Here is a 27,980-nt window from a genome sequence, read left to right as displayed (position 1 = left end):
CCCAGCAGTGGGATTGCTAGGTCATAAGGCAGTTCTATTTCCAGTTTTTTAAGGAATCTCCACACTGTTCTCCATAGTGGCTGTACTAGTTTGCATTCCCACCAACAGTGTAAGAGGGTTCCCTTTTCTCCACACCCTCTCCAGCATTTATTGCTTGTAGACTTTTGGATCGCAGCCATTCTGACTGGCATGAAATGGTACCTCATAGGGGTTTTGATTTGCATTTCTCTGATAATGAGTGATGTTGAGCATCTTTTCATGTGTTTGTTAGCCATCTGAATGTCTTCTTTGGAGAAATGTCTATTTAGTTCTTTGGCCCATTTTTTGATTGGGTCATTTATTTTTCTGGAATTGACCTGTAGGAGTTGCTTGTACATTTTTGAGATTAGTTGTCAGTTGCTTCATTTGCTATTATTTTCTCCCATTCTGAAGGCTGTCTTTTCACCTTGCTTATAGTTTCCTTTGTTGTGCAGAAGCTTTTAAGTTTAATTAGGTCCCATTTGTTTATTTTTGCTTTTATTTCCAATATTCTGGGAGGTGGGTCATAGAGGATCCTGCTGTGATGTATGTCAGAGAGTGTTTTGCCTATGTTCTCCTCTAGCAGTTTTATAGTTTCTGGTCTTACGTTTAGATCTTTAATCCATTTTGAGTTTATTTTTGTGTATGGTGTTAGAAAGTGTTCTAGTTTCATTCTTTTACAAGTGGTTGACCAGTTTTCCCAGCACCACTTGTTAAAGAGATTGTCTTTAATCCATTGTATATTCTTGCCTCCTTTGTCAAAGATAAGGTGTCCATATGTGTGTGGATTTATCTCTGGGCTTTCTATTTTGTTGCATTGATCTATATTTCTGTCTTTGTGCCAGTACCATACTGTCTTGATGACTGTGGCTTTGTAGTAGAGCCTGAAGTCAGGCAGGTTGATTCCTCCAGTTCCATTCTTCTTTTTCAAGATCGCTTTGGCTATTCGAGGTTTTTTGTATTTCCATACAAATTGTGAAATTATTTGTTCTAGCTCTGTGAAGAATACTGTTGGTAGCTTGATAGGGATTGCATTGAATCTATAAATTGCTTTGGGTAGTATACTCATTTTCACTATATTGATTCTTCCAATCCATGAACATGGTATATTTCTCCATCTATTAGTGTCCTCTTTGATTTCTTTCACCAGTGTTTTATAGTTTTCTATATATAGGTCTTTAGTTTCTTTAGGTAGATATATTCCTAAGTATTTTATTCTTTCCGTTGCAATGGTGAATGGAATTGTTTCCTTAATTTCTCTTTCTATTTTCTCATTAGTGTATAGGAATGCAAGGGATTTCTGTGTGTTGATTTTATATCCTGCAACTTTACTATATTCATTGATTAGTTCTAGTAATTTTCTGGTGGAGTCTTTAGGGTTTTCTATGTAGAGGATCATGTCATCTGCAAACAGTGAGTTTTACTTCTTCTTTTCCAATTTGGATTCCTTTTATTTTTTTCTGCTCTGATTGCTGTGGCCAAAACTTCCAGAACTATGATAAATAGTAATGGTGAAAGTGGGCACCCTTGTCTTATTCCTGACTTTAGAGGAAATGCTTTCAATTTTTCACCATTAAGGATAATATTTGCTGTGGGTTTGTCATATATAGCTTTTATTATGTTGAGGTATGTTTCTTCTATTCCTGCTTTCTGGAGAGTTTTGATCATAAATGGATGTTGAATTTTGTCAAAGGCTTTCCCTGCATCTATTGAGATAATCATATGGTTTTTATTTTTCAATTTGTTAATGTGGTGTATTACATTGATTGATTTGTGGATATTGAAGAATCCTTGCATCCTGGGATAAAGCCCATTTGGTCATGGTGTATGATCTTTTTAATGTGTTGTTGGATTCTGATTGCTAGAATTTTGTTAAGGATTTTTGCATCTATGTTCATCAGTGATATTGGCCTGTAGTTTTCTTTTTTTGTGGGATCTTTGTCAGGTTTTGGTATTAGGGTGATGGTGGCCTCATAGAATGAGTTTGGAAGTTTACCTTCCTCTGCAATTTTCTGGAAGAGTTTGAGTAGGATAGGTGTTAGCTCTTCTCTAAATTTTTGGTAGAATTCAGCTGTGAAGCCGTCTGGACCTGGGCTTTTGTTTGCTGGAAGATTTCTGATTACAGTTTCAATTTCTGTGCTTGTGATGGGTCTGTTAAGATTTTCTATTTCTTCCTGGTCCTTGTATTTCTTTACATAAAAGAGAGTACTAAAAACTAGAGGCTTCAAGCCCATTCCCTAAATCTGGATCCATGTTTGGTAAGGAGCCTTCATTTCCCCCTCAGGAGAGTTTGCTACTTCCCAGTTATTGTCTCACTGGGATTGAGACCACGATTCTAGAAGAGGAATCTACAGCCTGGGACCTCATAGTCAGGGCCAAAATCCCCAATTATTGCACTATGACTATGTGAAACCCAGATTTCTTTTAAAATTTGGAAAATTGTTTCTATAATTATGCTATGTATATTGTGATCTAGGGCAGGATCAAATTATAATAAAATTTTTCCTTTCTTAGGGAAAAAAGAATATGTTTCTAGAAACAAAATTACTGAGGAAACAGAGCAACACTGGGGCTGATATACCTAAATTAAATAGAGTCAAATCTAAGTTCAACTTACATTCAAGAAAGTAAAAAGATACTTTATTAGGTGGTGCTAGTTTCAAAAGATAAAATGATTTTAGGGAGCAGCATCTAGATTTCCATCAGCTGCTCATTTGATTTCTAGATAGTAAATGTTAAGGATCTCATGTGCATTCTCATATATCTTTAATAAGGAACGGTGTTTTAAAAACCTGTATTCCTGTGATTCATGATGTCCTAACAAACCTGTTGGAAAACAGAAAACAGCTCCCCCTTTTACAGAACTATTTTATGCAAATCACTGTCAATAAATAAGCTTTTAAACCCCCCCAAAAAATTAAAAAAAATAAAAACCTGTATTATTGATAATCAAGATGATATAAATATATAAAAAATAGTTAAACTTCAAAATGACAAAATGCAGATAGAGTTGTGCTAAGTGCACTGCTAGGAATTTAATAAGTTCCTCTATAGCCATCAGGCATCTCAAGATGATTTTAAACTCTTGTGAAGAAACTTAAATCCCAAATCAGATGTTGTCAAGGATTTTAAAAGAAGGGAGTAAATTTGCAGTTTACTAACACTGTGAAGAAGGCTGAGCAACGAAGAATTGATGCTTTTGAACTGCGGTGTTGGAGAAGACTCTTGAGAGTCCGTTGGACCGCAAGGAGATTCAACCAGTCCATTCTGAAGGAGATCAGCCCTGGGATTTCTTTGGAATGAATTATGCTAAAGCTGAAACTCCAGTACTTTGGCCACCTCATGTGAAGAGTTGACTCATTGGAAAAGACTCTGATGCTGGGAGGGATTGGGGGCAGGAGCAGAAGGGGACAACAGAGGATGAGATGGCTGGATGGCATCACCGACTCAATGGACATGAGTTTGGGTGAACTCTGGGAGTTGGTGGTGAACAGGGAGGCCTGGTGTGCTGTGATTCATGAGCGCATTCATGAGTGATTCATGAGTCACAAAGAGTCAGACACGACTGAGCGACTGAACTGAACTGAACTGAACACTATGTGGTTTGCTGCTGCTGCTGCTGCTAAGTCGCTTCAGTCGTGTCCAACTCTGTGCGACCCCATAGACGACAGCCCACCAGGCTCCCCTGTCCCTGAGATTCTCCAGGCAAGAACACTGGAGTGGGCTGCCATTTCCTTCTCCAATGCATGAAAGTGAAAAGTGAAAGTGAAGTGGCTTATTCATGTCCAACTCTTAGCGACCCTATGGACCGAAGCCTACCAGGCTCCTCCGTCCATGGGATTTTCCAGGCAAGAACAGTGGAGTGGGGTGCCATTGCCTTCTCTGGGTTTGCTAGTAACATATTATACTAATTAAGGAGAATAACTATTAAGCAACTACAGCAAAATGCCATCCAGATTGGGAATAAAGGGATAAAGATGTTAATTAGCATATGACATGATAATTTATATAGGAAATCTAATGTGATCTACAAAAAAAACCTATTAGAATATATGGGTTTAGTAAAGCTGCAGGATATAAGATCAACATTAAAAAATTAGGCTTTTATTATGTAGAAGCAGTTTCCTTCTATTCCTATTTTGTTGAGTGTTTTTATCATGAAGTGTACTGAATTTTGTCAAATGCTTCTTCTGCATCAGTTGAGATGATCATGTGTTTTTTTCCTTTATTTTTTGATGTGGCATACTACAATGATCAAATTTCACATGTTGAACAATCTATGCATTTCAGGAAGAAGTGCACTGTTGTCTACCACAGATCTGGGGCCGGGAATGGATAGCTTCTACTGTGCTAAGAGCTGAAGACCAAAATTAACTGCAATTTATGGCCCAAACTTTCCCCTGGAGCTGTAAGCCTTCATCAGACTTCAAAGTTATATCAGGCGGTTTCTGCCAGGGCAACAGTCCAGGTAGGGAGACAAATTCCTGGTGCTTCCTAGTCCACCATCTTTTTGGAATCCCTCTGCAGATAATCAGTTTTTAAGTTGCACACTAAAATGTGAGTGACAATCAGGTGTATATGATCATTACACGATTATTTTGATGATATTAAAGAACTACTGTTAGTAATCTCAGATAGTAATCTAAGTCTATGCCCCAACCAGTAACGCTGAAGAAGCTGAAGTTGAACGGTTCTATGAAGATCTACAAGACCTTTTAGAACTAAAACCCCAAAAAGATGTCCTTTTCATTATAGGGGACTGGAATGCAAAAGTAGGAAGTCAAGAAACACCTGGAGTAACAGGCAAACTTGGCCTTGAAATATGGAATGAAGCAGGGCAAAGGCTAATAGAATTTTGCCAAGAAAATGCACTGGTCATAGCAAACACCCTCTTCCAACAACACAAGAGAAGACTCTACACATGGACATCACCAGATGGTCAACACCAAAATCAGACTGATTACATTCTTTGCAGCCAAAGATGGAGAAGCTCTATACAGTCAACAAAAACAAGACCAGGAGCTGACTGTGGCTCAGATCATGAACTCCTTATTACCAAATTCAGACTTAAATTGAAGAAAGTAGGGAAAACCACTAGACCATTCAGGTATGACCTAAATCAAATCCCTTATGATTATACAGTGGAAGTGAGAAATAGATTTAAGGGCCTAGATCTGATAGATAGAGTGCATGATGAACTATGGAATGAGGTTTGTGACACTGTACAGGAGACAGGGATCAAGACCATCCCCGTGGAAAAGAAACGCAAAAAAGCAAAATGGCTGTCTGGGGAGGCCTTACAGATAGCTGTGAAAAGAAGAGAAGTGAAAAGAAAAGGAGAAAAGGAAAGATATAAGCATCTGAATGCAGAGTTCCAAAGAATAGCAAGAAGAGATAAGAAAGCCTTCCTCAGCGATCAACACAAAGAAATCGAGGAAAACAACAGAATGGGAAAGACTAGAGATCTCTTAAAGAAAATCAGAGATACCAAGGGAACATTTCATGCAAAGATGGGCTCGATAAAGGACAGAAATGGTATGGACCTAACAGAAGCAGAAGATATTAAGAAGAGGTGGCAAGAATACACAGAAGAACCGTACAAAATAGATCTTCATGACCCAGATAATCACGATGGTGTGATCACTCACCTAGAGTGTGAAGTCCTGGAATGTGAAGTCAAGTGGGCCTTAGAAAGCATCACTACGAACAAAGCTAGTGGAGGTGATGGAATTCCAGTTGAGCAATTCCAAATCCTGAACGATGATGCTGTGAAAGTGCTGCACTCAATATGCCAGCAAATTTGGAAAACTCAGCAGTGGCCACAGGACTGGAAAAGGTCAGTTTTCATTCCAATCCCAAAGAAAGGCAATACCAAAGAATGTTCAAACTACCGCACAATTGCACTCATCTCACAAGCTAGTAAAGTAATGCTCAAATTCTCCAAGCTGGGCTTCAGCAGTACGTGAACCGTGAACTTCCTGATGTTTAACCTGGTTTTGGAAGAGGCAGAAGAACCAGAAATCAAATTTCCAACATCCACCGGATCATGGAAAAAGCAAGAGAGTTCCAGAAAAACATCTATTTCTGCTTTATTGACTATGCCAAAGCCTTTGACTGTGTGGATCACAATAAACTGTGGGAAATTCTGAAAGAGATGGGAATACCAGACCACCTGACCTGCCTCTTGAGAAATCTGTAAGCAGGTCAGGAAACAACAGTTAGAACTGGACATGGAACAACAGACTAGTTCCAAATAAGGAAAAGAGTACGTCAAGGCTGTATATTGTCACCCTGCTTATTTAACTTATATGCAAGGTACATCATGAGAAATGCTGGACTGGAAGAAACACAAGCTGGAATCAAGACTGTCGGGAGAAATATCAATAACCTCAGATATGCAGATGACACCACCCTTTTGGCAGAAAGTGAAGATGAACTAAAAAGCTTCTTGATGAAAGTGAAAGTGGAGAGTGAAAAAGTTGGCTTCAAGCTTAACATTCAGAAAACGAAGATCATGGCATCTGGTCTCATCATTTCATGGGAAATAGATGGGCAAACAGTGGAAACAGGGTCAGACTTTATTTTTTGGGCTCCAAAATCACTGCAGATGGTGACTGCAGCCATGAAATTAAAAGATGCTTCCTTCTTTGAAGGAAAGTTATGACCAACCTAGATAGCATATTCAAAAGCAGAGACATTACTTTGCTAACAAAGGTTCGTCTAGTCCAGGCTATGGTTTTTCCTGTGGTCATGTATGGATGTGAGAGTTGGACTGTGAAGAAGGCTGAGCGCTGAAGAATTGATGCTTTTGAGGTGTGGTGTTGGAGAAGACTCTTGCGAGTCCCTTGGACTGCAAGGAGATCCAACCAGTCCATTCTGAAGGAGATCAGCCCTGGGATTTCTTTGGAAGGAATGATGCTAAAGCTGAAACTCCAGTACTTTGGCCACCTCATGCGAAGAGTTGACTCATTGGCTAGGACTCTGATGCTGGGAGGGATTGGGGGCGGGAGGAGAAGGGGACGACAGAGGATGAGATAGCTGGATGGCATCACTGACTCGATGGACGTGAGTCTGAGTGAACTCCGGGAGTTGGTGATGGACAGGGAGGCCTGGTGTGCTGCGATTCATGGGGTCACAAAGAGTCGGACACGACTGAGCAACTCAACTGTTTTTCTTAAAAATATCTTTAACTTTCAGAAATTCGTTCTGAAATATTTACAAATGCAATGATAAAATGTCTGGGATTTGCTTCAGAATGATCCTGGATATGCAAGGCATGTGGTAGAAGCACAGATGAAAAAGTTGACCAGTAATTGGTAACTGTTAAAGCTAGGTTATGGGTAATAGGGGTTCAATGGTTTCTCAGTTTTACATAAGTTGAAGTTTTCCACAAAAAAAGCTTTTTTTTTTTTTGAAGGGGTGATAAAGGTGGCTGGTGGCTCTGTAGGTAAAGAATCTGCCTGCAGTGAAGGAGACCTGGGTTCAATCCCTGGGTTGGAAAGATCCCCTGGAGGAGGGCATGGCAACTCACTCTATTATTCTTGCTTGGAGAATCCTATGGACAGAGGAGCCTGGCAGGGGGCAGTCCATGGGGTCGCAAGCAAAAGTTGGACCTGACTGAGCAACCACATCCATAGGAAAAATGTGTGTAATAGCAATAGGGGAAGTAGTAAAATATCCAAATGATGAGTCAGAGAAATAAATATCAAAACGACAAAATGGAGGGATAAAATAAATTGTGTGTGTGTGTGTGTTTGAAGATAATTAATTCAGAGATACTCTCAGAATGTTACCAGAGTTCAAGGTTTCTGACGGCAGACACCATACCATGTCTATTTGGTTCACCCTAAATCCCTAACAACGTACCTAATGCCTAGGATATCCAGTACATCCAAATACTTCTTGAATAAATGAAAAAATAAACAATTCGATGAGACCTACACACCCACATGCAAGGGCTCCATAAAATCTGTAAGATTCCAAACAATGTAGCTTTTAATAATGCTTAGAAAACTTCTTTTAATAAATCTTTTTTATTTCACCTTTGTTCTCAGCTGACTTCCAGTAGTGTAATCCCCTCTTTCATTTCATGAAAGCTACCCTTGCCCCCATATTCACTTACCACTTCTTTTTCTTTCCTCATTGAACCTGTTTATACTTTTTATCTTGGGAAAGATATTCTTTGTCAGTATATTCTTAGATCTTAATCCTGAAAAACTCTTTCCTTTTCCCTAACTGATCTCACCTCAAACTAATATCTTTCAAACAGGGAAAAGTCCTGAAAGTTTTTCTTTACTCCAATTGTCTTAAGCATTTAATGAATATCCTAATATAGCTCAGTTAATGACATTTTCGAGTGAGTTATAATTATTACCTTTTCTGGCTTTATTTCGGTTCTCATTTGGGCAGAAATACATTGAATTACTCACTAGAACACACAACTCTGAGGGCACCAGATGAAAGATTTGATCTCATGGTGAGCAGACTAGCAGATGAATAAAGTTTATAGTTATAGTCTGGCCTTAAATCTATTTTTAAAAATTGTCCTGTTGAAGAGAAAGGGGGTTAGACACATCCTATGTTATAGTGGAGGGTTTCCCCACAATCTGAAAATTATCTGAGAAATATGTTAACAGCCTCAATAATGCATTCCTAGTGTGACTTGGCCACTTTCCATTCCAAAGACTATCCATAGTCACTAGAATCCATATAGGAGAAGAGAAATCTGCATTATCTCCAACTAGTCTACTTTTGAATGGAAAAACAAAGCTCTATTCTCTTTTAAAAAGTAAAATATTCTCTATTTTCACAGCTTTTAGTTTTCTCTCAAAAAATGGAAAATTATCAACCTACCAATTTCCAAGAAAAATCCTATTCAAAACACAAATAGACAAAGCAAAGCCCCCAAAGGAAGCCACAAAAAGAAAAAAACAAAAATAAAAACCCACTTCCAACTATTGCTACTTTCTATATACTTAGATTCTACCTGAAATGGGTTCAATTCTGCTTAAAATGTCAACTCTAGAGCTGGGTAGAAAAAACAAAAGAAGAACCTTTAAGTACCAAAACATAGATAATTTCCAGTTAAACTGGGAAATGGCTTTTGTTATAAGTTATGTGCCCTAACTAGCTGCTCTCTTCACCAGAGTCACCAACTTACAACTTGTTTCAAGCAAGTTAAGGAACAACAAGGCATTGTGATCTCTTCCAATGTGCTTAATATGAGCGAATTAGAAACTGCAAAGTATATTCTAATAACCAAAATCAAAGCAGAATTTCCTCCATGTCATTCAAAAGTCTAGGAAAATGATGTGCATTACAGTAAAATGCAGACACATAACAAATATATTAGCAGTGTGGTTTTTAAAGTGAGCCTGAAGTTAATATCAGAAACTAGAGAAATATACTCAACAAAACTTTTCAATTTGTTATGATTCATGTAGCACAAGATTAAAGACCAGCACAAAATAGTATTTTAAACAACCCAATACTACCTGTTCACTGTATGGCTGAAGGACTTTTTAGATAAACATACAAAAGATTAAGACCTTAAGAGGATTACTTGGTCCATTCTACTTGAGACTAACACAGCACACCTGGGGTTGTCTTCAAAAAGATTATTATAGTTTTTAGTAAGTTTAGTCCTTTAATGCCATGCCTTAGGGCCTTCAACTCTAAAGAGAAGATAACTTTAATTAAGACAACTATAAAACTCTGTCCCACTGAAGTCCGCTTGCCCTAGTACCTTCTTATTTTCCAGTGTATGATGAAACTGCTTCTCCCAAGTAAAATCCAGGTATATGACAATAAGGGCTTCCCAGGCAGCACAGTGGTAAAGAACTCGCTTGCCAGAGCAGGAGACACAAGAAATGTGGGTTCAATCCCTGGGTTGGGAAGATCTCCTAGAGGAGGAAATGGCAACCCATTCCAGTATTCTTGCCTGGAAAATTCCACGAACAGAGGAGCCTGATGGACTACACACACTCCATGGGTCACAGAGTCAGACACGACTGAGCACAGCAAACATGAGACATGACACATATGATAATAACTGAATGGAAATCTAATACTGAAACCAAACTTCACTGTACTATATGACTAAGTCAAGCAGGATCTTCATGAGACATAATGGATATTTGCTCAATTCAGAGGACTGGAGAATTGCATAAAGAAAGGCTTAGATTTTAAAATGAAACCTGTTATGGATTAAGACAGGGGTTTAATCTAGGTTTTTTCTATTTGTACTAGGTCTTGCATTATACCTAAATATATCAGGAGTTTTAAAAAATTCTTGTTGTGTTAACAAGAAGTCACAAGTTTCATAAGTAAAGATCTAGTAAAACTGAAAATGTTTTCACCTATTCAAACAAACCATTAAAAGTAAATTATAAAATTATCTGAATTATTTGTGACTACAGCAAGATATTTCAGTGACTAAAATCTCCCAGAGATTTAAAATGTTGAAAATATTTGTTTCTATTGTACCTTTTCCTTATTATTTTCTTAGATAAAAAATATTAGCAACTTTATATAATAGCTGGCTGATGGGCTAAAGAAGGAAAGCTTTCTAAAATCTCCATCTATAAGTTATATGAAGTGCTTGTTTTTATTTTGAATATAGGTACCAAAAAGACCCTGATGCTGGCAAAGATGGAGTGCAGGAGAAGGGGACAACAGAGGATGATATGGTTGGATGGCATCACCAACTCAATGGACATGGGTTTGGGTAAATTCCAGGAGTTGGTGATGGACAGGGAGGCCTGGTGTGCTGTGGTTCATGGGGTCGCAGAGTTGAACACAACTGAGTGACTGAATTGAACTGAACCAAAAGTCAAAGACTTTGTCCTTTATCCCCCCTTTTAGCTTTATTTCCTAGTATACTTCTTATTTTCTAAGCCCGGTTGAAGTTTTTCAGAATCTAAGTTGCTTAAATAGCCTTTTAACAGTAATAAAAGGCTTAAAAGTAATAGTATGGAAACACCAATAGATTTGAATACCAAGAAAAGATGTAATGGGAAAAAATGCAATCACTCTAAAACATCTGTATAAATAGCTCAACTATTCTGATTAATTCTCTAATCCATTAAGTTAAACCAGGGATAAATCATGATTTATTTATTTATTTATTTGGCTGCACCGGGTCTTAGTTGCAGCATGTGTGACCTAGTTCCCTGACCAAGGATTGAACCCAGCCCGCCCCCTCCACTGCATTGGGAGCATAGAGTCTTAGCCACTAGACCATCAGGGAAGTCCCCAAATCATTCTTTTTTAAAAGGAATAAAAATCCAAGTCAGAGAAAGGATTCCTTATGATTTACTGCTCTTGTTTAGTCTCTCAGTCATGTCCAGCTCTTTTATGACCCCATGGACTGTAGCCTGCTGGACTCTTCTGTCCATGGGATTTCCTAGGCAAGAATACTAGAGTGGGTTGCCATTTCCTTCTTCAGGGGATCTCCCCAACCCAGGGATGAAACTGGCATCTCCTACACTGCAGGTGGATTCTTTGCTGCTGAGCCACTGGGCAAGTCCTCCTTACAAATACATATCTTTAATTTTGTTGGAATGGGAGAGAGGACGCTTATTCACCTATATCCAAAGAAGCTGAAGACTGAGTGACTGGCCACTTTAACCTTTAAAAAATAATATGTTAAAAATACAGTTCTTTAAAAATGGGGGGGAAAATGATCATAAATACATTAAATAATTAAAGAAAAATATTTTTTCTAAAATACATTTTTTCCTATTGAGATTTTCCCCATCTCCTTGAATATTAAAAAAAAAACACACACACATTTCCTTTTCCAATAGAATAAAATAAAAGAAAAGCAAAAAAGCAAGAATTTTTAAAATAGGTAATATTTGAATACCTATTCAAAGTTAGGTCCATGTGAAATGATGTTTTGCTATAAGTGATTTACAAGTGAAATTCTCTAAAACAGAACCACTGAAAACAGCACACTGAAGATGAACTTCATGCTACTGGTGAGAGCACTTGGCCACTTAAAAACCAAGAGGAAAAAAGAAACTAGAGCAAGTGGTAGGTACTCGTTACAGTGAGGGGAGCTAAAGTATGGCCAAATCATAGTTTAAATATAACTTTCGTGGGGTGAAAACTTAATGAATATGTGGAAATGGAAGAAACTCAGAAACCATAGTTATTTCCATTTTAAATGAGGATGAGAGTTCTGCACCACCAGCTGTTTATAGTTCATTGAATGAGGTTCTAGTTGATAGGAGATAATTACCTCTTCCCTACAGGAGGCAAGTGTTGTTCATTCTACAGACACCTCTGATGAATGGCCATGGGGGCATGAGACAAGAGAGAATGCCAAGATCAGTTTTGTTTTTAATGATCTCTTGAAGCACTTGATTTTCTACTTTTTTCCTATTTAACTGTAGGAAAATATGCATCTTAAAATATACAAAATAAAGTCACTGGCTATTATTTTGCTTTTATAAGACGCCTTAATTTTCAAAGGGAAACAGAGTGAGTGTACACAGAAAGCATACCATCACTAGAAATGGATGGGGAGGATCATCCCAACTTCAAGCATTTGGAGTGTTACAGAATTCTATTTACTAATTCATTGTTTTACCCTGATGACTGCATTCTAACTTTAAGTTTCTTTTCAGTTAATAATACCCCATTACCCCAGTCATTCCAGCTTCTTCAGCCTCTTGGAAAGGCTTATCTATTCGATCTTCCCAAACTCGCTCAAATTCCTTTCTTCCCTTCCAATGCAAACTGCCACACACCTCAATATTTCTCACCTGCAATATTGTCCTTATATCCTAACCAGTGGTTCCCAACCTTTCTGGCACCAGGGACTGGTTCAGTGGAAGAAAATTCTTCCACGGATCCGGAGGGGAGGAGAGATGGTTTCAGAATGATTCAAGCACGTTACATTTATTGTGCACTTAATTTCTAACCTAATGACAGGAGGTACTGGTTGAGGTTGCTGTTGTTTTAGTTGCTAAGTCGTGTGCAACTCTTTGTGACTCCGTGGACTGCAGCCCACTACGCTCCTCTGTCCATGGGATTTTCCAGGCAAGAATACTGGAGTAGGTTTTCATTTCCTCCTCCAGGGAACTTTCCGACCCAGGGATTGAACCTGTGTCTCCTGCATTGGCAGGCGAATTTTTTACTGCTGAACCACCAGGGAAGCCCCTGGAGGTTGGGGACTCCTGTCCTAAACAGTCTCCTTCCAGTCTCTGCCAATGAATCCAGTTCAAGCAAAATTCTACCTTTCAGATTAGTATAACTAAAGCACCACTCTTATTATGATACTCTTATGTACACAAATTTTTCAAAAGTAGGCTGTGACTCTAAAACAGAAAAAGTTTATGGTATATTAAGCAAACAACAAAAACAACAACAACTCGAAAGTAAATCAATTCTGTCTTTACAAACGTTTTAAGACTGGGTAAGCATGTAAGTAAGAACTAGAAGAAAACACACACACAAAATGAAGAGAGAACATTTAAAAGGGCCTGGGACTTGGAGTTTATCCTTGATTTATATTTCCTGTTTGTTGTTATAATGATGTTAGGCAATAAATAAAATCTTTCAGCAACCATTTGCCTCTTATGTACCATAAAGCTTAACCTGTACACAAGGACCTCGGCGATCTGGCTCCTGAACCTACCTTTACCAACTCTTCTTTTCACACAACCAAAACTCCAGACAAACTGAAATATCCTGTTTCTCACTGGGTTCCTGTACTGCTCTTTCCCAGGTAGGAGCTTTACTCACATCATCTGAAGTCGGACACAACTGAGCGAATGAGCACAGCAAACAGCATGCTATAGCTAGTACACTCTTCTCCATTTCTGGACGTCTAAATCCTATATGATTATCCTTTACAGCTCGGTTAAATAATATCTTTTCCACAAAGCTATCTGTGACATCGTCCTCCAATGAGCATTTCATCATATCTCATATATGCAGCACTTCCTATCTTGCACTATAGTTTTTGTGTGTGCATGTGTCAGAAGTAGCCTCTGTTAGGGCAGGGATCTTGTTTTAGCCATCTTTATATTCCATTCAAGGCATGCCATAGTGTCTTTTTGAATAAATATGTAAAATGAATGGACAAATACTCTTAGTTTTAATGTTTCTCCTCCTATTTTTCACTCGAATTTATTTATTAACCTAACCTTCTTACCTGAAGATACGTTATTCTCCGCTGCACCAGCTCTGTCAGATCTTTGGCCTCTTTTTCCCGCCAATCACCTGCTCCATCTGTTTGACTGAGGTAGTATAAATCCGTCATTATAGACCTATAAAAACCAAACAACAATGGGGGTCTAACTTATTTGTACTTCATTTGTACAGGATTTTTCAAAAGCATAAGATAAGATGAGTCAAATTCTTCATAAAGATTGATGCTCACGCTGATGGTGGTACTAGTCTTTTATTTTCTGTCAAGATTGTGAAATTCAACAATTTAGTTTCTAGCATCCAAGAGTCATTCCTACAGTAAATCTTTACTATTGAGAAAAACAAATCTTTTTTTTTTCCCTAGGCCAGTTATGTGTACTTATATTTCAACACAGGGCACTTCAGAGATTAGGGAGAAGTGGATATCCACAGCAAAGAAACAGGCAGATTAACATAAGGGAGAGAAATACGTTGGTGCCAGTATTTGAATATTACCATTTTGTTCCCTCTATTGTCACTTTCTGACCCCTCTTAAATTTCCTCTTCATACTTGGAAAAAGATGAGAGGAAAATCTTGGCACAATTCTGACACAATAGTTGAAACCAAAGATCAGCAAACATTTTTCTATGAAGGGCCAGATAGTAAATATTTTAGGATTCCTGGGTTTCTGCTGCTTTTGAAGCAGGAAAGCTGCCATGGACAATATGCAGGGGAAAAAAAAATGTGTGTGTGTTTCAATAAAACTTTATTCACAAAACCAGGCGATGAGCCAGATTTGGCCCTTGGCCTATAATTTGACAATTCTTGGTCTAAATTAATAAGATGATTGTAAGATACTTGCATAGAATTGGTAGTGTCAATTAAAACATGCTGAATTTCCTGCAAAGTAAACTAAAATGCTCAGTATACTAGGTAAGAGAAACTTGATGGCTGGTGCAGATGGTTTTACTTACATTACATTAAATACAAGCTATGACTTACCTTTACCAATAAAGAAAAGTAAAAAGCAAGTCTCCTCTTTCTCTAACAACCCCCAACAACCTATCAGCAAATATTGAAACAGGTTCTGACCAAGCATTACCATTGGCACTGCTATCAACTGAGCCACCATCTTCTCACTGAATTGTTACAGTAACCTCTGAACAGGTCTCCCTGCTTCCACCCTTGCCAATCTCTACAGTCAATTCTCAACACAGCAGCCAGATCCTGTCAAAATGCCAGTCAAATGATGTTATATCTTTGCTCTTATGAACTGGCTCTTCATCTCACTTCGTCAAACTGGAAGTTATTACTTTGAACTACAAGGCCCCAGACAATAAGGCCTCCTTTACCTCTTTGATCTCATTCCTACTACTGTCCTCACTGTGGACTCTATTTCAGCCACATAATCTTATTATTAACCCCAGAACATGTCAGCCTTGTTCCTACTTCAGGGCCTTTGCATTTGCTCTTCTCGCTCCTGGAATGCTGCTTTCCCAGATATCCTCCACATGACTCACCCAAATGTCGTTTAAATCTGTGCTCACTTTCTGTTTTAAAAGGCTTTCCAGACTCTCACTTAAAAATTCAATACCCAGTTACCATCACATCTTTTAATTTTCCTTCTTTTCCTTCCCTGTTTTATTTATCTCCAAGCAATTATCATCTTTTAATATGCATCATTTACTTATTTTATTATCTTCCTCCACCTTCTAGAACTTAAGCTCCATGGTAGCAGAGTACTTTTTAAACCCGCCAACCACCACAAATCAGCCTACAGAACAGTGCTGATCACACAGAAAATGCCCAGTAGACATTTTTGAATAGATAATTAAATTAAACGAAAAAGTAGCAAAAAAATTCTTCAAGAATTTTAGATGAGATAATATTGATAATTTTTATATTTCAAAAATCCAATTTTGTGCTAGAGAACTTCTGGGGATAATCCTTAACTAGTTATAACTCCAGCTTATACTCCTTCACCATATTTTGTATGAACTCTTCCATTTAGAGAATGCTTATTAAGTATGTACTATTTGTTTCTGAAAATTATAAAACTAGACATTTATTTCTATTTATCAGAAAAGTATACAGTTGGTCCTTGAGAAACTCAGAGATTAGGGGTACCCACACCACACACAGTTGAAAACGCATACAACTTTTTGATTTGCCCAAAGCTTAATTACTAATAGCACTACTGTTGACCAGAAGTCTTACTGAGTACATAAACAATATTAACACGTATTTTGTATGTTACACATACAAAATATCAAAGGGGTCCAGAGTACAAAAATGTGGACACCATTCATTGTAAATCAGAAAGATTCCAAATCAGAGGAGAAAAAGCTTTGAGAGCCAGATAGGTCTCTCAGTTCGGGGTTTACCTCTTACTAGCTTTTTTTTTTTTTACATCTTTGAGATATAGTTACTTCATTTTAAAATAAGTATTATAATACCTGCCATATATTTTAATACCTGCTATAGTTTTTTAAAGGATTAATGATAATATGAACAAAGTAGTAATATATGTGGTGGTCGCTTGCTACAGACTGAACATCTGCAGTCCCCTTAAATGCACACATTGAAACAATGCCCAGTGTGATGGTTTTCAAGAGTCGAGCCTGTGGGAAGTGCTCAGGTCATGAGAGTGGAGCCCTTATGAATGAGATTAGTGCTCTTATAAAACAGACCCAACAGAACTCTCTAGCCTCTCTGCCACATTGATGGCATGGTGAGAAGGCACTCTCTATGAAGCAGCAAGAGGTCACTCATCAGACACCAAATCAGCCAGCATCTTGATCTAGGACCTCTCAGACTCTGGAATTGTGAGAAACAAATCTCTGTTGTTCATAAGCTATGCATCTGTGGCATTTTTGTCACAGTAGCCCAAATACACTAAGACATTGCTATTTATGCTAGAATGACTCAGAGAGTTGCTTCAGAGCTTTTACCCATGTCTGAGGAGGACCTACGAATGATTCTACAACTAAGAGGAAGGATCCACTGGGTATGAGGATGACAGTATATGTGGGACTAATGGCCAGTCAGAAAAATGACCCAATAGTCAGTGCTTTATAGCACCCTGCAGAAAGGGACTGATCAGTAAGGACTCGTTTAACAGATAATGAAACCAGCCCTTAACAACTGTGACTTCTGTAGGAGTATATGACAGCCTCAGTTGTCTTTTATTCCTGGTTCTTAACTAAATGATAAACCATTTAGGAATAAAGAAATGGCAGCCCACTGGAAAAATTAAAGTTTTATTTACTGTCATAGAAAACCATCAGAACTACATATAATAAACAGAGAATATCTGGTAATAGACCCTTTGAATAAAGCAAAACTATTAATAATACACACATAAAAATGCAAAATCATAGCTACAGTTCAGAATATTCACCCAACTAAGAGTGGAACAGTTATATACAATGCTTTGGAATAACAGGGTCATCTGTGAACCATTTCAGACATTTGTTCAATGTGTCAACATTATTCAATGCACAGGACACTTCACAGCTTGACTATTTCCATGTTTACCCTTTTAAAATAGGGCACGAATCTAATATGTGATGCTTTATCTATTTTTATACTTATTATTCCAACCTAAAGATTCAAAACACTTCTTTTCATTGAAAGAGCAATTTTAGTTGGAAAAACCATATCTACAACTTAATGCCTCCCTAAGAAATTAACTTACAGTCTTATACACTGAACAGAGGTTCAGGTTTTCTTCAGATTACCAAACTGAGGCCCCTATGGACTATCATGTAGCATTTTATAGTTGCTAGGGGAAAAGTCACCACTCATATGAAATTGTGTGACTTGATCATGGAAACAGGAGATGTCTTTAACTATAATGGTGTTATAGGGCTCCTGAATTTTATTTAAATTATTTTCTCAGTTTTATAAGGCCTCTTTTCCATTACTCTCATATTATTTTTTACATTTCATAGGTTTCATCATATCCAAACATGGTCGTTTGTTTTTTCCTACCCATTAAATAGGAGTAATCACAACTTTTATTGCAAATCTCAACTTTAAATAACAGTGTTGTTTCTGGAGAGGTAATAATACAGCAGGATAAATAACCAGTCTATCAGCAAATGTCAAAGGAATAAAGGAAATTCAATATGCTCTGATGGCATTACATTAAAAATAAACATACACACAAACAAATAGCAATACATTCCATGACAATCACCATACAGTCTCAAGCAGGTAAAAACTACATTAGGTATAATTTAGAGGGGAAAATTCTTTGAAATATAAAAATTGGCATGGTTTATGCTTTCACATCACAGTAATCATTACTTTACCACTGGGAATGAAAGCTGATCGCTGTATTTTTTAATAAGTTAGAAAACATAAAAGTGAATGTTTTTACCAAGCTACATCAGTACGAAGTCTTAGCAATCAATTATTCATATTCATCTCAATCTCTGTCAAGAAAGTGGAATAACCAGTCTCATAACTAGAAGACCAAAGACCAAAAAAAAAGGACACTAATTTTTTATGATGATGCAGTCAGAATCACAAAATAAGTCACTCTGTTTCTATAGTCAACTAAATTGAGCTTGCTTTGTAAATCATTTTTTCTTGGCCTCCCCATGCACATCACATAAAGAAGAGAAGTCCAGGAAATGACTTTAAATTCAACCTACAGTTGGCCCTTGAACAACACAATGTGAACTGTGCAAGTAGTCTAGCTATATGCAGTTTTTTTTAAATAAATATTGGAAAATTTTTTTTCAGATTTGAGATGATTTGAAAAAACTCACAGATGAACCACGTACTATGGAAATAGCAAAAAAAAAAAATTGAGAAAAAGATGTATCATAAATGTGTAAAATAAATGCTGGTACTCATAGGTGCTTACATAAGCATAAAGTGAATGATATTTAATATAAAATTAACAATGTGCTAGTTTTCTTACTGTTTCATAACTTTGCTTTCAAAGAATTATATTATTATAGAGTAGTCCTTCTTCATAATTAGAGAAACTGCATATTAGCCTATTACCATAGGTTTTTTAAAAAAGGTGCTATTTCTAATACTGTGTTATGTATATGACTGTAAAACTGTTTGCTATAAAAATTTTATAACAATTCATTTATTAGTGTATAGTCTAGGCTACCACAAGTAATTATATTGATTATATTCCTCCTTTAAAGCAATCATTGTTGATACAGGTATAATACATGTATTGTTACAGCTGTAAATAAATGAATTTTTATGCTATCTTTTCATTTTTGCTTTCTACTATAATATGTATAATACCTATAGTGTTTTGTATCTTATAAAACAGTATAGATGAAACTACTGAGAGACAATTCATTTTGTAAACAGAGGACATAAACTTCTGGTATCAATATAGTACAGTACTATAAATATATTTTCTTTATGATTTCCTTAATAACATTTCCTTTTCTCTAGTATACTTAATTGTAAGACTATATAATATTGGTACACAACATACAAAGCATGGGTTAATCAACAGTTTACATTATCAGTAAGGGTTCTGGTCAACAGAGGGCTATTTATTAGCGACATTTTGGGGAAGTCAAAATGTGAATTTTTGACTGTGCAATGGATTGGTGTCCCAAACCTCCACATTTTTTAAAGGGTCAACTGTAGTTCTTTGCTAATCCAATAATGTTTAGAAGTTACCATCCTGCAAAATTTGTCACCTGTTAGCCAAAGACATGAGGATAATCAAATAGATTCAGTTTCCCAGCCCATTACTGGGAAACATGATGTCTGAAAACCACTCCACAGAAATTCTGGATTTTCAGTGACTCCATCCTAAAATCAAATCTCTTAGAAGTGTCTCAAAAGCTGGGATAATCTGGCTGACTTGGTTTTGACTATGAAGATTACCAAAAATCTAGGAGGTAGATGATGAATCTAAAGTCCTGAGGTATTAAAGTCTGGGAAATATCAATACAAATCCAGGCAAAGGACCAGCAGAACAGCACTGGTCATTTGAGGGTAGAATACACACATGTGAAGATAAGTGACAGACCAGACAAACATCTGTGACTCTAAGAGCAAGAGTTTGATACTTGTCAGCTATGACAAATATCAAACCCTTCTTCCAAAGCTGGTCTACATTTATATTCTTTATGTTTGCTGTTAATTTTCCTATTTTTATACATATTAATATTCACAAAACTGTTTTTAAATATTCAGGTCTTTCTCAATTATGCCAATGAAGAACCACAAGCAGAGTATTTTTTATACCAGATTCAAAATGCTGAAGAGGGAAACTCTCCCAGACGGCTGGCACAGAAGATATAATTCAAGCAAGAAAAGCCCAAGGTGAAGGAACTGGAATTTATTAAAAGGAGATTAGTCCTGAGTGTTCACTGGAAGGACTGATATTGAAGTTGAAACTCCAATACTTTGGCCACCTGATGTGAAGAGCTGACTCACTGGAAAAGACCTTGATGCTGGGAAAGATTGGGGGCAGGAGAAGGGGACGACAGAGGATGAGATGGTTGGATGGCAGATTCAATGGACATGGGTTTGGGTGGACTCTGGGAGTTGGTGAGGCACAGGGAGGCCTGGCAGGCTGCGGTTCATGGGGTCACAAAGAGTCGGACACAACTGAGCGACTGAACTGAACTGAACTGAAAGCAAATGTGACTAAGGGAGGGTACACCATGAAACCTAATCCACAGGTGAATATGCATCAGGGGCAACACTTTGGTTTGCTCCTGGGGCAGAAGCAAACAGTGCAAAGGATAAAACTGTGAGCAGTAGACAGAAAGGCAGACAGTGCTCCCACTGCCTCCCATGTCGTCTCAGGAGGAATTTTAGAATACCGCCATTCAGACAGCCCACACAGGCAAAGGGAGTCCAGAAGGGCAGCAATAAAAACACAGGGCAATAATTATGCTGTTTGGTGAGTGGGCTCCATTAGGCTTATGTTTAGGTTTCAGACCCTGAAATTCTTCCTGTTGAGCACTGTGACAGTCTCCCCTTAATGGTGCCTTCCTTGCAGGATCTAGGAATTTTCTATATATATCCTCTATGGGACTTTCCTTGGGCAGGTATGACTACATCTACCAGATTCTACAATGTGTTAGTGATTGCGGAAAGCGTTTTATTTATTTTCCCACATTTAATCATCACAATGCTACTACTGCAGGAATTATATCTCCATGTGTGGAAGAGAAAAATAAAGCTCAGAGAAGTATTTAGTAATTAAGAGAAAGAAATTTAGATAGAACAGCTCTGCTACTTAATTGCATAAGCTATCTAAATTCTCTAGGCCTGAGTACAGCATTTTTTATAAAATAAGGAGGTTTGCCACATAGTATTGCTCATAAAATAAGGAGGTTTGCCACATAGTATTGCTCGTGCATGCTCAGTCATGTCTGACTCTTTGCAACCCCTTGGACTGTAGCCCGCCAGGCTCCTTGTCCATGGAATTTTCCAGGCAAGAATACTGGAGTGGATTTCCTTCTCCAGGGTATCTTCCTGACCTAGGGATCAAACCTGTGTCTCTTGTGTCTCCTGTTATGTTGATAAAACAAGAAAATGAATAGAGAGCCTTTATCGCAGTGACTGGCATATAGGATATCCTTAGTAAGTTAAGTATTTTTAATGTCAAAAATTTTTTTGAGCTTGGAAACCACACCCAAGGAGATGTAAGGTGGGGACAGGCAAAACAAGAGTTAGGGCCATTAGATGAGACACACTTTCCCACCAGATTCTCCTTCCAATGCAAATTTTATTTCAGGACAGAATGTTCCCTTACAGAAGATGGAGAATCACAATCTGGCGGATAAAAATTCAGTAACAAGCCGAATAAGAGTAACTTCATATGACAATGTCTCCCTTTGTCCAAGGACATTAAGAGGAATGTTCTAGTATCACTGGATAGTATCTAGTGATATTTAGTATCACTAAATTCCTTAGTAGGAAAACAATCATACAAAAACGTTTTGCCTAAAGAGACTAAAAACTGGAGAAAGAATAGCTACTACATTCCAGCTTCATGTAAGAATCAAAACACATGTGAAAAAAATTAAGTGTATGTATATAATAAAATAAAGCACAAAGAATGATAGATTTGAAGGTTCACAAAACTTAACTATTCAAGAATGAAAATTTCAGTTCTTGGACCTTTCAAAGACAGTTAAGAAGAGTCTACTTTATAAAGAGAGGGAAAAAACCAAGCTATTGGACCACAATGGTTATGACTAGCAATTCTGATCAAATAAACCTGTGAAATGTTAACCTACCAATATTCCCCTATAACCAGTCAGATATCACACCCCTTGCCTGATTTGAAGTATTTTTGTTACATACTCCCCTACAGTAGCAAAAATCTAATCAGCTTAGTTAGTCATAAGTATCATTCATCATTTGGGAAACATAGCTGTTCTCAGTCTTAGCAAAGCTGCTTTACAAATTACTGGTAATGAGATGATACAAACCTGGCAGGAGCAATGAGACTGCTACTTTACTAGGCTGCTTCTCAATAGTTTCAGTCAACTTAATTGAGAAATAGCTCATCAGTTCTGTGAAACCTCCTATCCTTTAAAAATTGGTATGATTTAAAATAAGAAAGAAGCAACTTCAGTTAACTATTTCATAAACTGGTGTCTGGTGCCATAAAGATGACAAAAAGAGCCAAAGCAACAATAATTAAGTGAAATGTATTTCTGAACAAGCAAAAAGGGTGGTAAGATAAAACTTTTCCATGATATCCTCAGAAACTAAGGGCCAAATCTAAAAAATCATAAATCCAAGCACTGAACTTAAAACTACTACATAAATAATCAAGTCATAATGACAAAGATAACCATTCTAAACTGCTGATTTCCCTCTTGCTATTTCAAAGAGGCCAGGGTCAATTCATGATCAATGATATCAGAAGCATCAAGTAAATGTGATGGTATTACTATGAAGCATGGTCACATACAATCATTAGAATGATCAACAACTGAAAGATCAAATGATATTAATGCTTGAGATCAATATACCAGGTAATAATAATATTCTACTCTGTATTTATTTATTATACCATCAGCCCCTCTAAATTCTTAAAAAATAAAAACTCCTAAAAGTCAAAGAATATAATTAATTAACTAGCTCCCAAGTAATAGGCTAATCAGGTCAACAGCATTTTGCTAAAAATCTCAGGAGAGCTAAAACCCACATGATATTTGGAATCCAGGCTGCATTAATGGTAGGTATTTTGAGTAATGAACAATGAGAGCTACATTGTAGAAAAGAAATATGGTCCCCTCACTAAAAGAAACAGCATCAAGTGGGGAGCAAAAGAAGAGTTTTTTTTTCCCCCACAGTTTACTGATAAGGCGCACCAACCTATAGAGACATGTGATTTTTTCAAGAAACATGTGATTTTTCCAAGAAACTTAACACAGCCTCTGGGCTTCCCTGGTGGCTCAGAAGTTAAAGCACCTGCCTGCAAGGTGGGAGACCCAGGTTCAATCCCTGGGTCGGGAAGATCCCCTGGAGAAGGAAAATGGCAACCCACTCCAGTATTCTTGCCTGGAGAATCCCATGGATGGAGAAGCCTGGTAGGTTACAGTCCACAGGGTCGCAAAGAGTCAGACACGACTGAGTGACTTCACTTTCACTTTAACATAGCCTCTATCAGTGGTGAACCAATAAAGAGAACCAGGGATTCTGTAAAGCCTTTGTTCTCAAAGACCAACAGTATCACTTAGGAAGATGTTAGAAATGCAAATTCTTGGGCCCCACTCCAGACCTACTGAATCAGGAATTCTGAGGATGGGATACAGTAATCCCTGTTTTAAGACGCCCTCCAGCTGCTCTTGATACCTTGCTGAAGCTGGAAAAAGACTAGGGTAATGACGACACACAAAACTTCTTAACAACTGGCACAGAGCACTTTTGACTTCCCCACTGACTTTCTAATTTACCTATCGATATGTTGAGAAGAGACTGTTGTGAGATATGCCTCTATTTATCAGATGATAAGCACTGAATTTCAAATATCTTCATAATCTCTATGACCATGACTTTACGAGTTAAAAATGTTTAGAAATTAAAATTTTTCTACTTAGTATGACAATTGAAGACATTAGCAATATTTGTGATTTACTCAACATTTAGTGTTTTATATTAGGGTTCTAGGAAATTTATTCACTGAATAAGGAGTTCTGCTCTTAGAATTGACTTATTTAAAACATACTTTCCATAATAACATTGCTATAAACCATTCATATTGTTCACACAAATAAAAAGAAATCTAATATACACTAATAAACATATACAAAAGGACTTCTGATTTATATACTTTCAGTATGGTATATTACTTTTTTAAGAATTAAAATGAAAGATGTGCAGTTTCACTTATCATATTAAACTATAAGGCCTAAGAGACAATAAAAGCTGAATATGAAAAAATGTGTAAAAACAACAAAGGATACATATTTTTTCCTTTTCAATATTAAACTGAATTTCCAGTTGTGTCTGTAAAATAAATAGATTGGAACCAAGAGCTCACAGTCATCAAAAGAAAATAATGTTCCATATTCATTTTACTTTTTCTCCTCTTCTTTCAAGGAAGAGTAGCACTATGGAATAAAACATAAAATCTAAACTAGTTCTCTGACTCTAACAACCCTAATAAGTTTATGATGAGGCAAAGTGGGTTTTTTACCCCTCTCAATTTCAACATATTTTTAGACGCATTTAAAAAATTACTGAGCACAGGGCCCATGAAATATAAGCAAATGATCAGATATATTTGGTAAGCAACATTATTTTTTATCATTCACATTCAAAGAAAGTTCATACTTCATTGCTTAGAATCAGATTTACACTCCAAATCAGAAACTCTGTATTTTTAGTGATTCATGGATAACTGACGTCTCATGACTACTTTTAGATACAGGGGTCACTTAAATCCTCCAAAGTAAATCAAACATGCAGTCAAGGGCACTGAGTACAAAAATACAAAACGTCAGGTTTTCTTCTGGCCCCACAGGCTTCCTTTCAGCATGACTCTGATAATACTTTAGATCCCCACCTCTAATTCCTCCCCTATATACTTGGTGATTTCTAACAGATACTCTGTTTTGCAGCATCCACTGTTAAAATCAACTGGGGCTTTCTAGCTTTATACTTAGAGGTAAATGACTTTTCTCCTATAATTCACCCTTCATACCTTTTGCAATTCTCAATTACAAGAGAATATTCTGACCTCAGTTATATAATTTTCTTTAGTTGCACAAAATTAATAAATCTTTCAATGGAATAGGATTTTGTTTTTGCACAGGGTGCAAAGTAGAGTGTGAAATAATCAAAGAATGCATATACTAAATTAAAAAGACATAACTTACTGAATGCAGACTAAATAATGAGTGCTTAGCACTGAAGGGTAGAGAAGGTATTGAATTTAGAGTTCTAGTCTTCAGGAGACTACACTTTGTCAGGGAAAAAAATCAAATTACTACACAAGAAACAATGATCTCCATTTATGAATGCTATCCTTCCCGCAAAATACAAAGTCTTCAATTACTTTTGAGTCCCCCATCTCGGCACACTGGATCAGTCATCAAGTTCTCTGGCTTCTATTTTTCTCACCTGTGTGAATCCCACATGCATTATGCCAAGTGAAAGAAACCACTCTCAAAAATCTACATAGGATGATTCCAGTTACATAAAATTCTGGAAAAGGCAAAATTATAGGGACAGATACAGATTTGGTGACTGTAAGGGACTGGAGTTGGGGGTGGGAGGGTGCCGACTATAAGGGCAGTAGCAATTCTGTATCTTGATTGCAGTGATGGTTATAAAACTAGGAGCATTTGTCAAAACCCACAGAACTATAGAATACATTATGTACGTTTCATTGTAAATAAATTATGACACAATAAAGTTGATTTAGAAAGTAAAAAAAAAGGAGATCAGTTTCTATGAGAACAAAATTTTAAGACATAAAGAAAGCCCTTCTGAAAAAACAAAAGCCCATAAGTAATTTCACTATAACTGATGTCTTTCTGAACAAAAAAATGATGAGTGATTCAAAGGGAAATCTGAACAATAAAACTGATAAGACTTAACCTCTAACTAATTTTTCAGAGAACATGGACTTTCAGTCCAGAGACCACTTGTATGCTATAATTTGGGACAGCATAAAAAGAAAATGGGGATTTTGGGTAATGTTAAAATCACCAGAGACAAAGGTCTATTTTAATTCTTATACTTAAACATCTTGGAAATTAACAGTAAGACGGCATATGCTACATACATACAAATCCTCTCTATTCGTACATTCATTAAAGGTTATTTCTCTAATTTTTGGTTGTCCTTTGTTCATTATTTGTAATACAGCATTCTAATCTGGCTGCCTGGAGTTAAATTACCACCCTGTGAAGTTGTATCCCAAGTTCATTATAAGTTCTGCTTAAGACAGCAAAAGAAATCGGGTATTTTGGGTCTCTTTCCTTTTTTGTTTTCAGCAAAATATTATTACTTAACATTTATTAAAAGGCAGTGTCAAGAAACAAAACGTATTTAAGATTGAACTCAACTCATAAAAAAATTAACATTGATTTACATCAACTCTTCAGGGCCCCCAATTTTTTATTTCCACATATTTTTTCAATTCCTACATACAGTCACAGAACCTAAGCACAAAATAATTTTTAAATAATTATTTTAATTTGGAAAAGGCAAAAAAATAAAATGGCATCACTGACTCGATGGACATGAGTTTGAGCAAGCTCTGGGAGTTGGTGATGGACAGGAAAGCCTGGCGTGCTACAGTCCATGGGGTCACAGAGTCGGACATGACTGAGTTACTGAACTGAACTGAAAAAATGAAATTTTCAAGTAATTAAATCATTCAAACTTTAAAATTAAATATTATATCAGAAGAGCCAAAATTTATCCTTTAAAATACCATATAGTCTGCCCAACTCAAATCCTCTTCAGATCTGCATTTTCCTAAAAAACTGCAGTTAGCAAAGCACACAAGCACAAAGCTCCAAATAACAGAACCATGGTGCCCAGAATCAGCTTAGGGTGGAGAAGCTTTAAGGACAAAATCAGTCCATATTTGGTTTAAAGGTCTAAGTATGACCTGACTGCAAGTTAGGCAAAAATTTCAAAGGGACTGCTGAATCTGTGGCCTAGTAAATCAATGCCCCTTGAAATTTATGCTATCTTAAACTGCTATAGATTCACTAATACTAAAATGATTCCAATAAACTGACAGATTTTATTTGTAATTTCACTTAAAACAGCAAAGCAATATTTTAAAATAACTACAATATTGCTGATATGTTAATATATATGAATCTCTAGGTTGTGGGGTAATTCTTTTCCTCTTCACAGTGGTAGGCTGTGTTAATACAACAATTTTTCTTTTATTGTTCACTAATGAGACAGTAATTGCCATCAGAATCCCACTGGGAATATAGACTTGCAAATATAATAGGCCTATGGACAGGTTTTACATATCTATAAAGATTCTCAGATACATTTTGTTCTGCATGAACACACCAGACCAAAATGTGTCCTTTGCCACGGAAGATAAACTCCACATTTTCAGAAATGTGCAAACAGGAGAAACAAATTAAACTAGGCAGATTTTAGGTTCTTCTTTCTAGCAACTAAATGGAAGAGCAATTAACAGAATGCTCCTTTTTTATCAAAAACTTATTAACCTTTCACTAGAAATCTTAAAAAGTTGCTGAAGTTTTCAGTGTTTCAATTCAAAACAACTGCCAGCCTTAGTATGTGTTCCAATGAATGTACTATAATGTAAACTGCACACTCCACTTCAAATGTCAGTTGTATAACAAGGAGATTT

The 27,980-nt window shown here is 36.9% G+C and overlaps 1 protein-coding gene across 5 annotated transcripts in view; it reads right to left on the bottom strand.

Annotated features, from left to right (window-relative positions):
* Positions 1-27,980, bottom strand: part of FUT8 (fucosyltransferase 8) — a 329,084-nt gene that overhangs the window by 85,789 nt on the left and 215,315 nt on the right. For all 5 annotated transcript variants that reach the window (XM_055538372.1, XM_055538374.1, XM_055538371.1 and 2 more), the window contains one exon: positions 14,183-14,297. In XM_055538372.1, the coding sequence (XP_055394347.1) occupies positions 14,183-14,297 (115 nt within the window). The remainder of the gene's footprint in view (positions 1-14,182; positions 14,298-27,980) is intronic.

This window comes from Bubalus kerabau, chromosome 10 (genome assembly GCF_029407905.1).
Source record: "Bubalus kerabau isolate K-KA32 ecotype Philippines breed swamp buffalo chromosome 10, PCC_UOA_SB_1v2, whole genome shotgun sequence".
In the NCBI taxonomy this organism is placed as follows: domain Eukaryota; kingdom Metazoa; phylum Chordata; class Mammalia; order Artiodactyla; family Bovidae; genus Bubalus; species Bubalus kerabau.
This window is presented reverse-complemented; position numbering and strand designations above follow the sequence as displayed.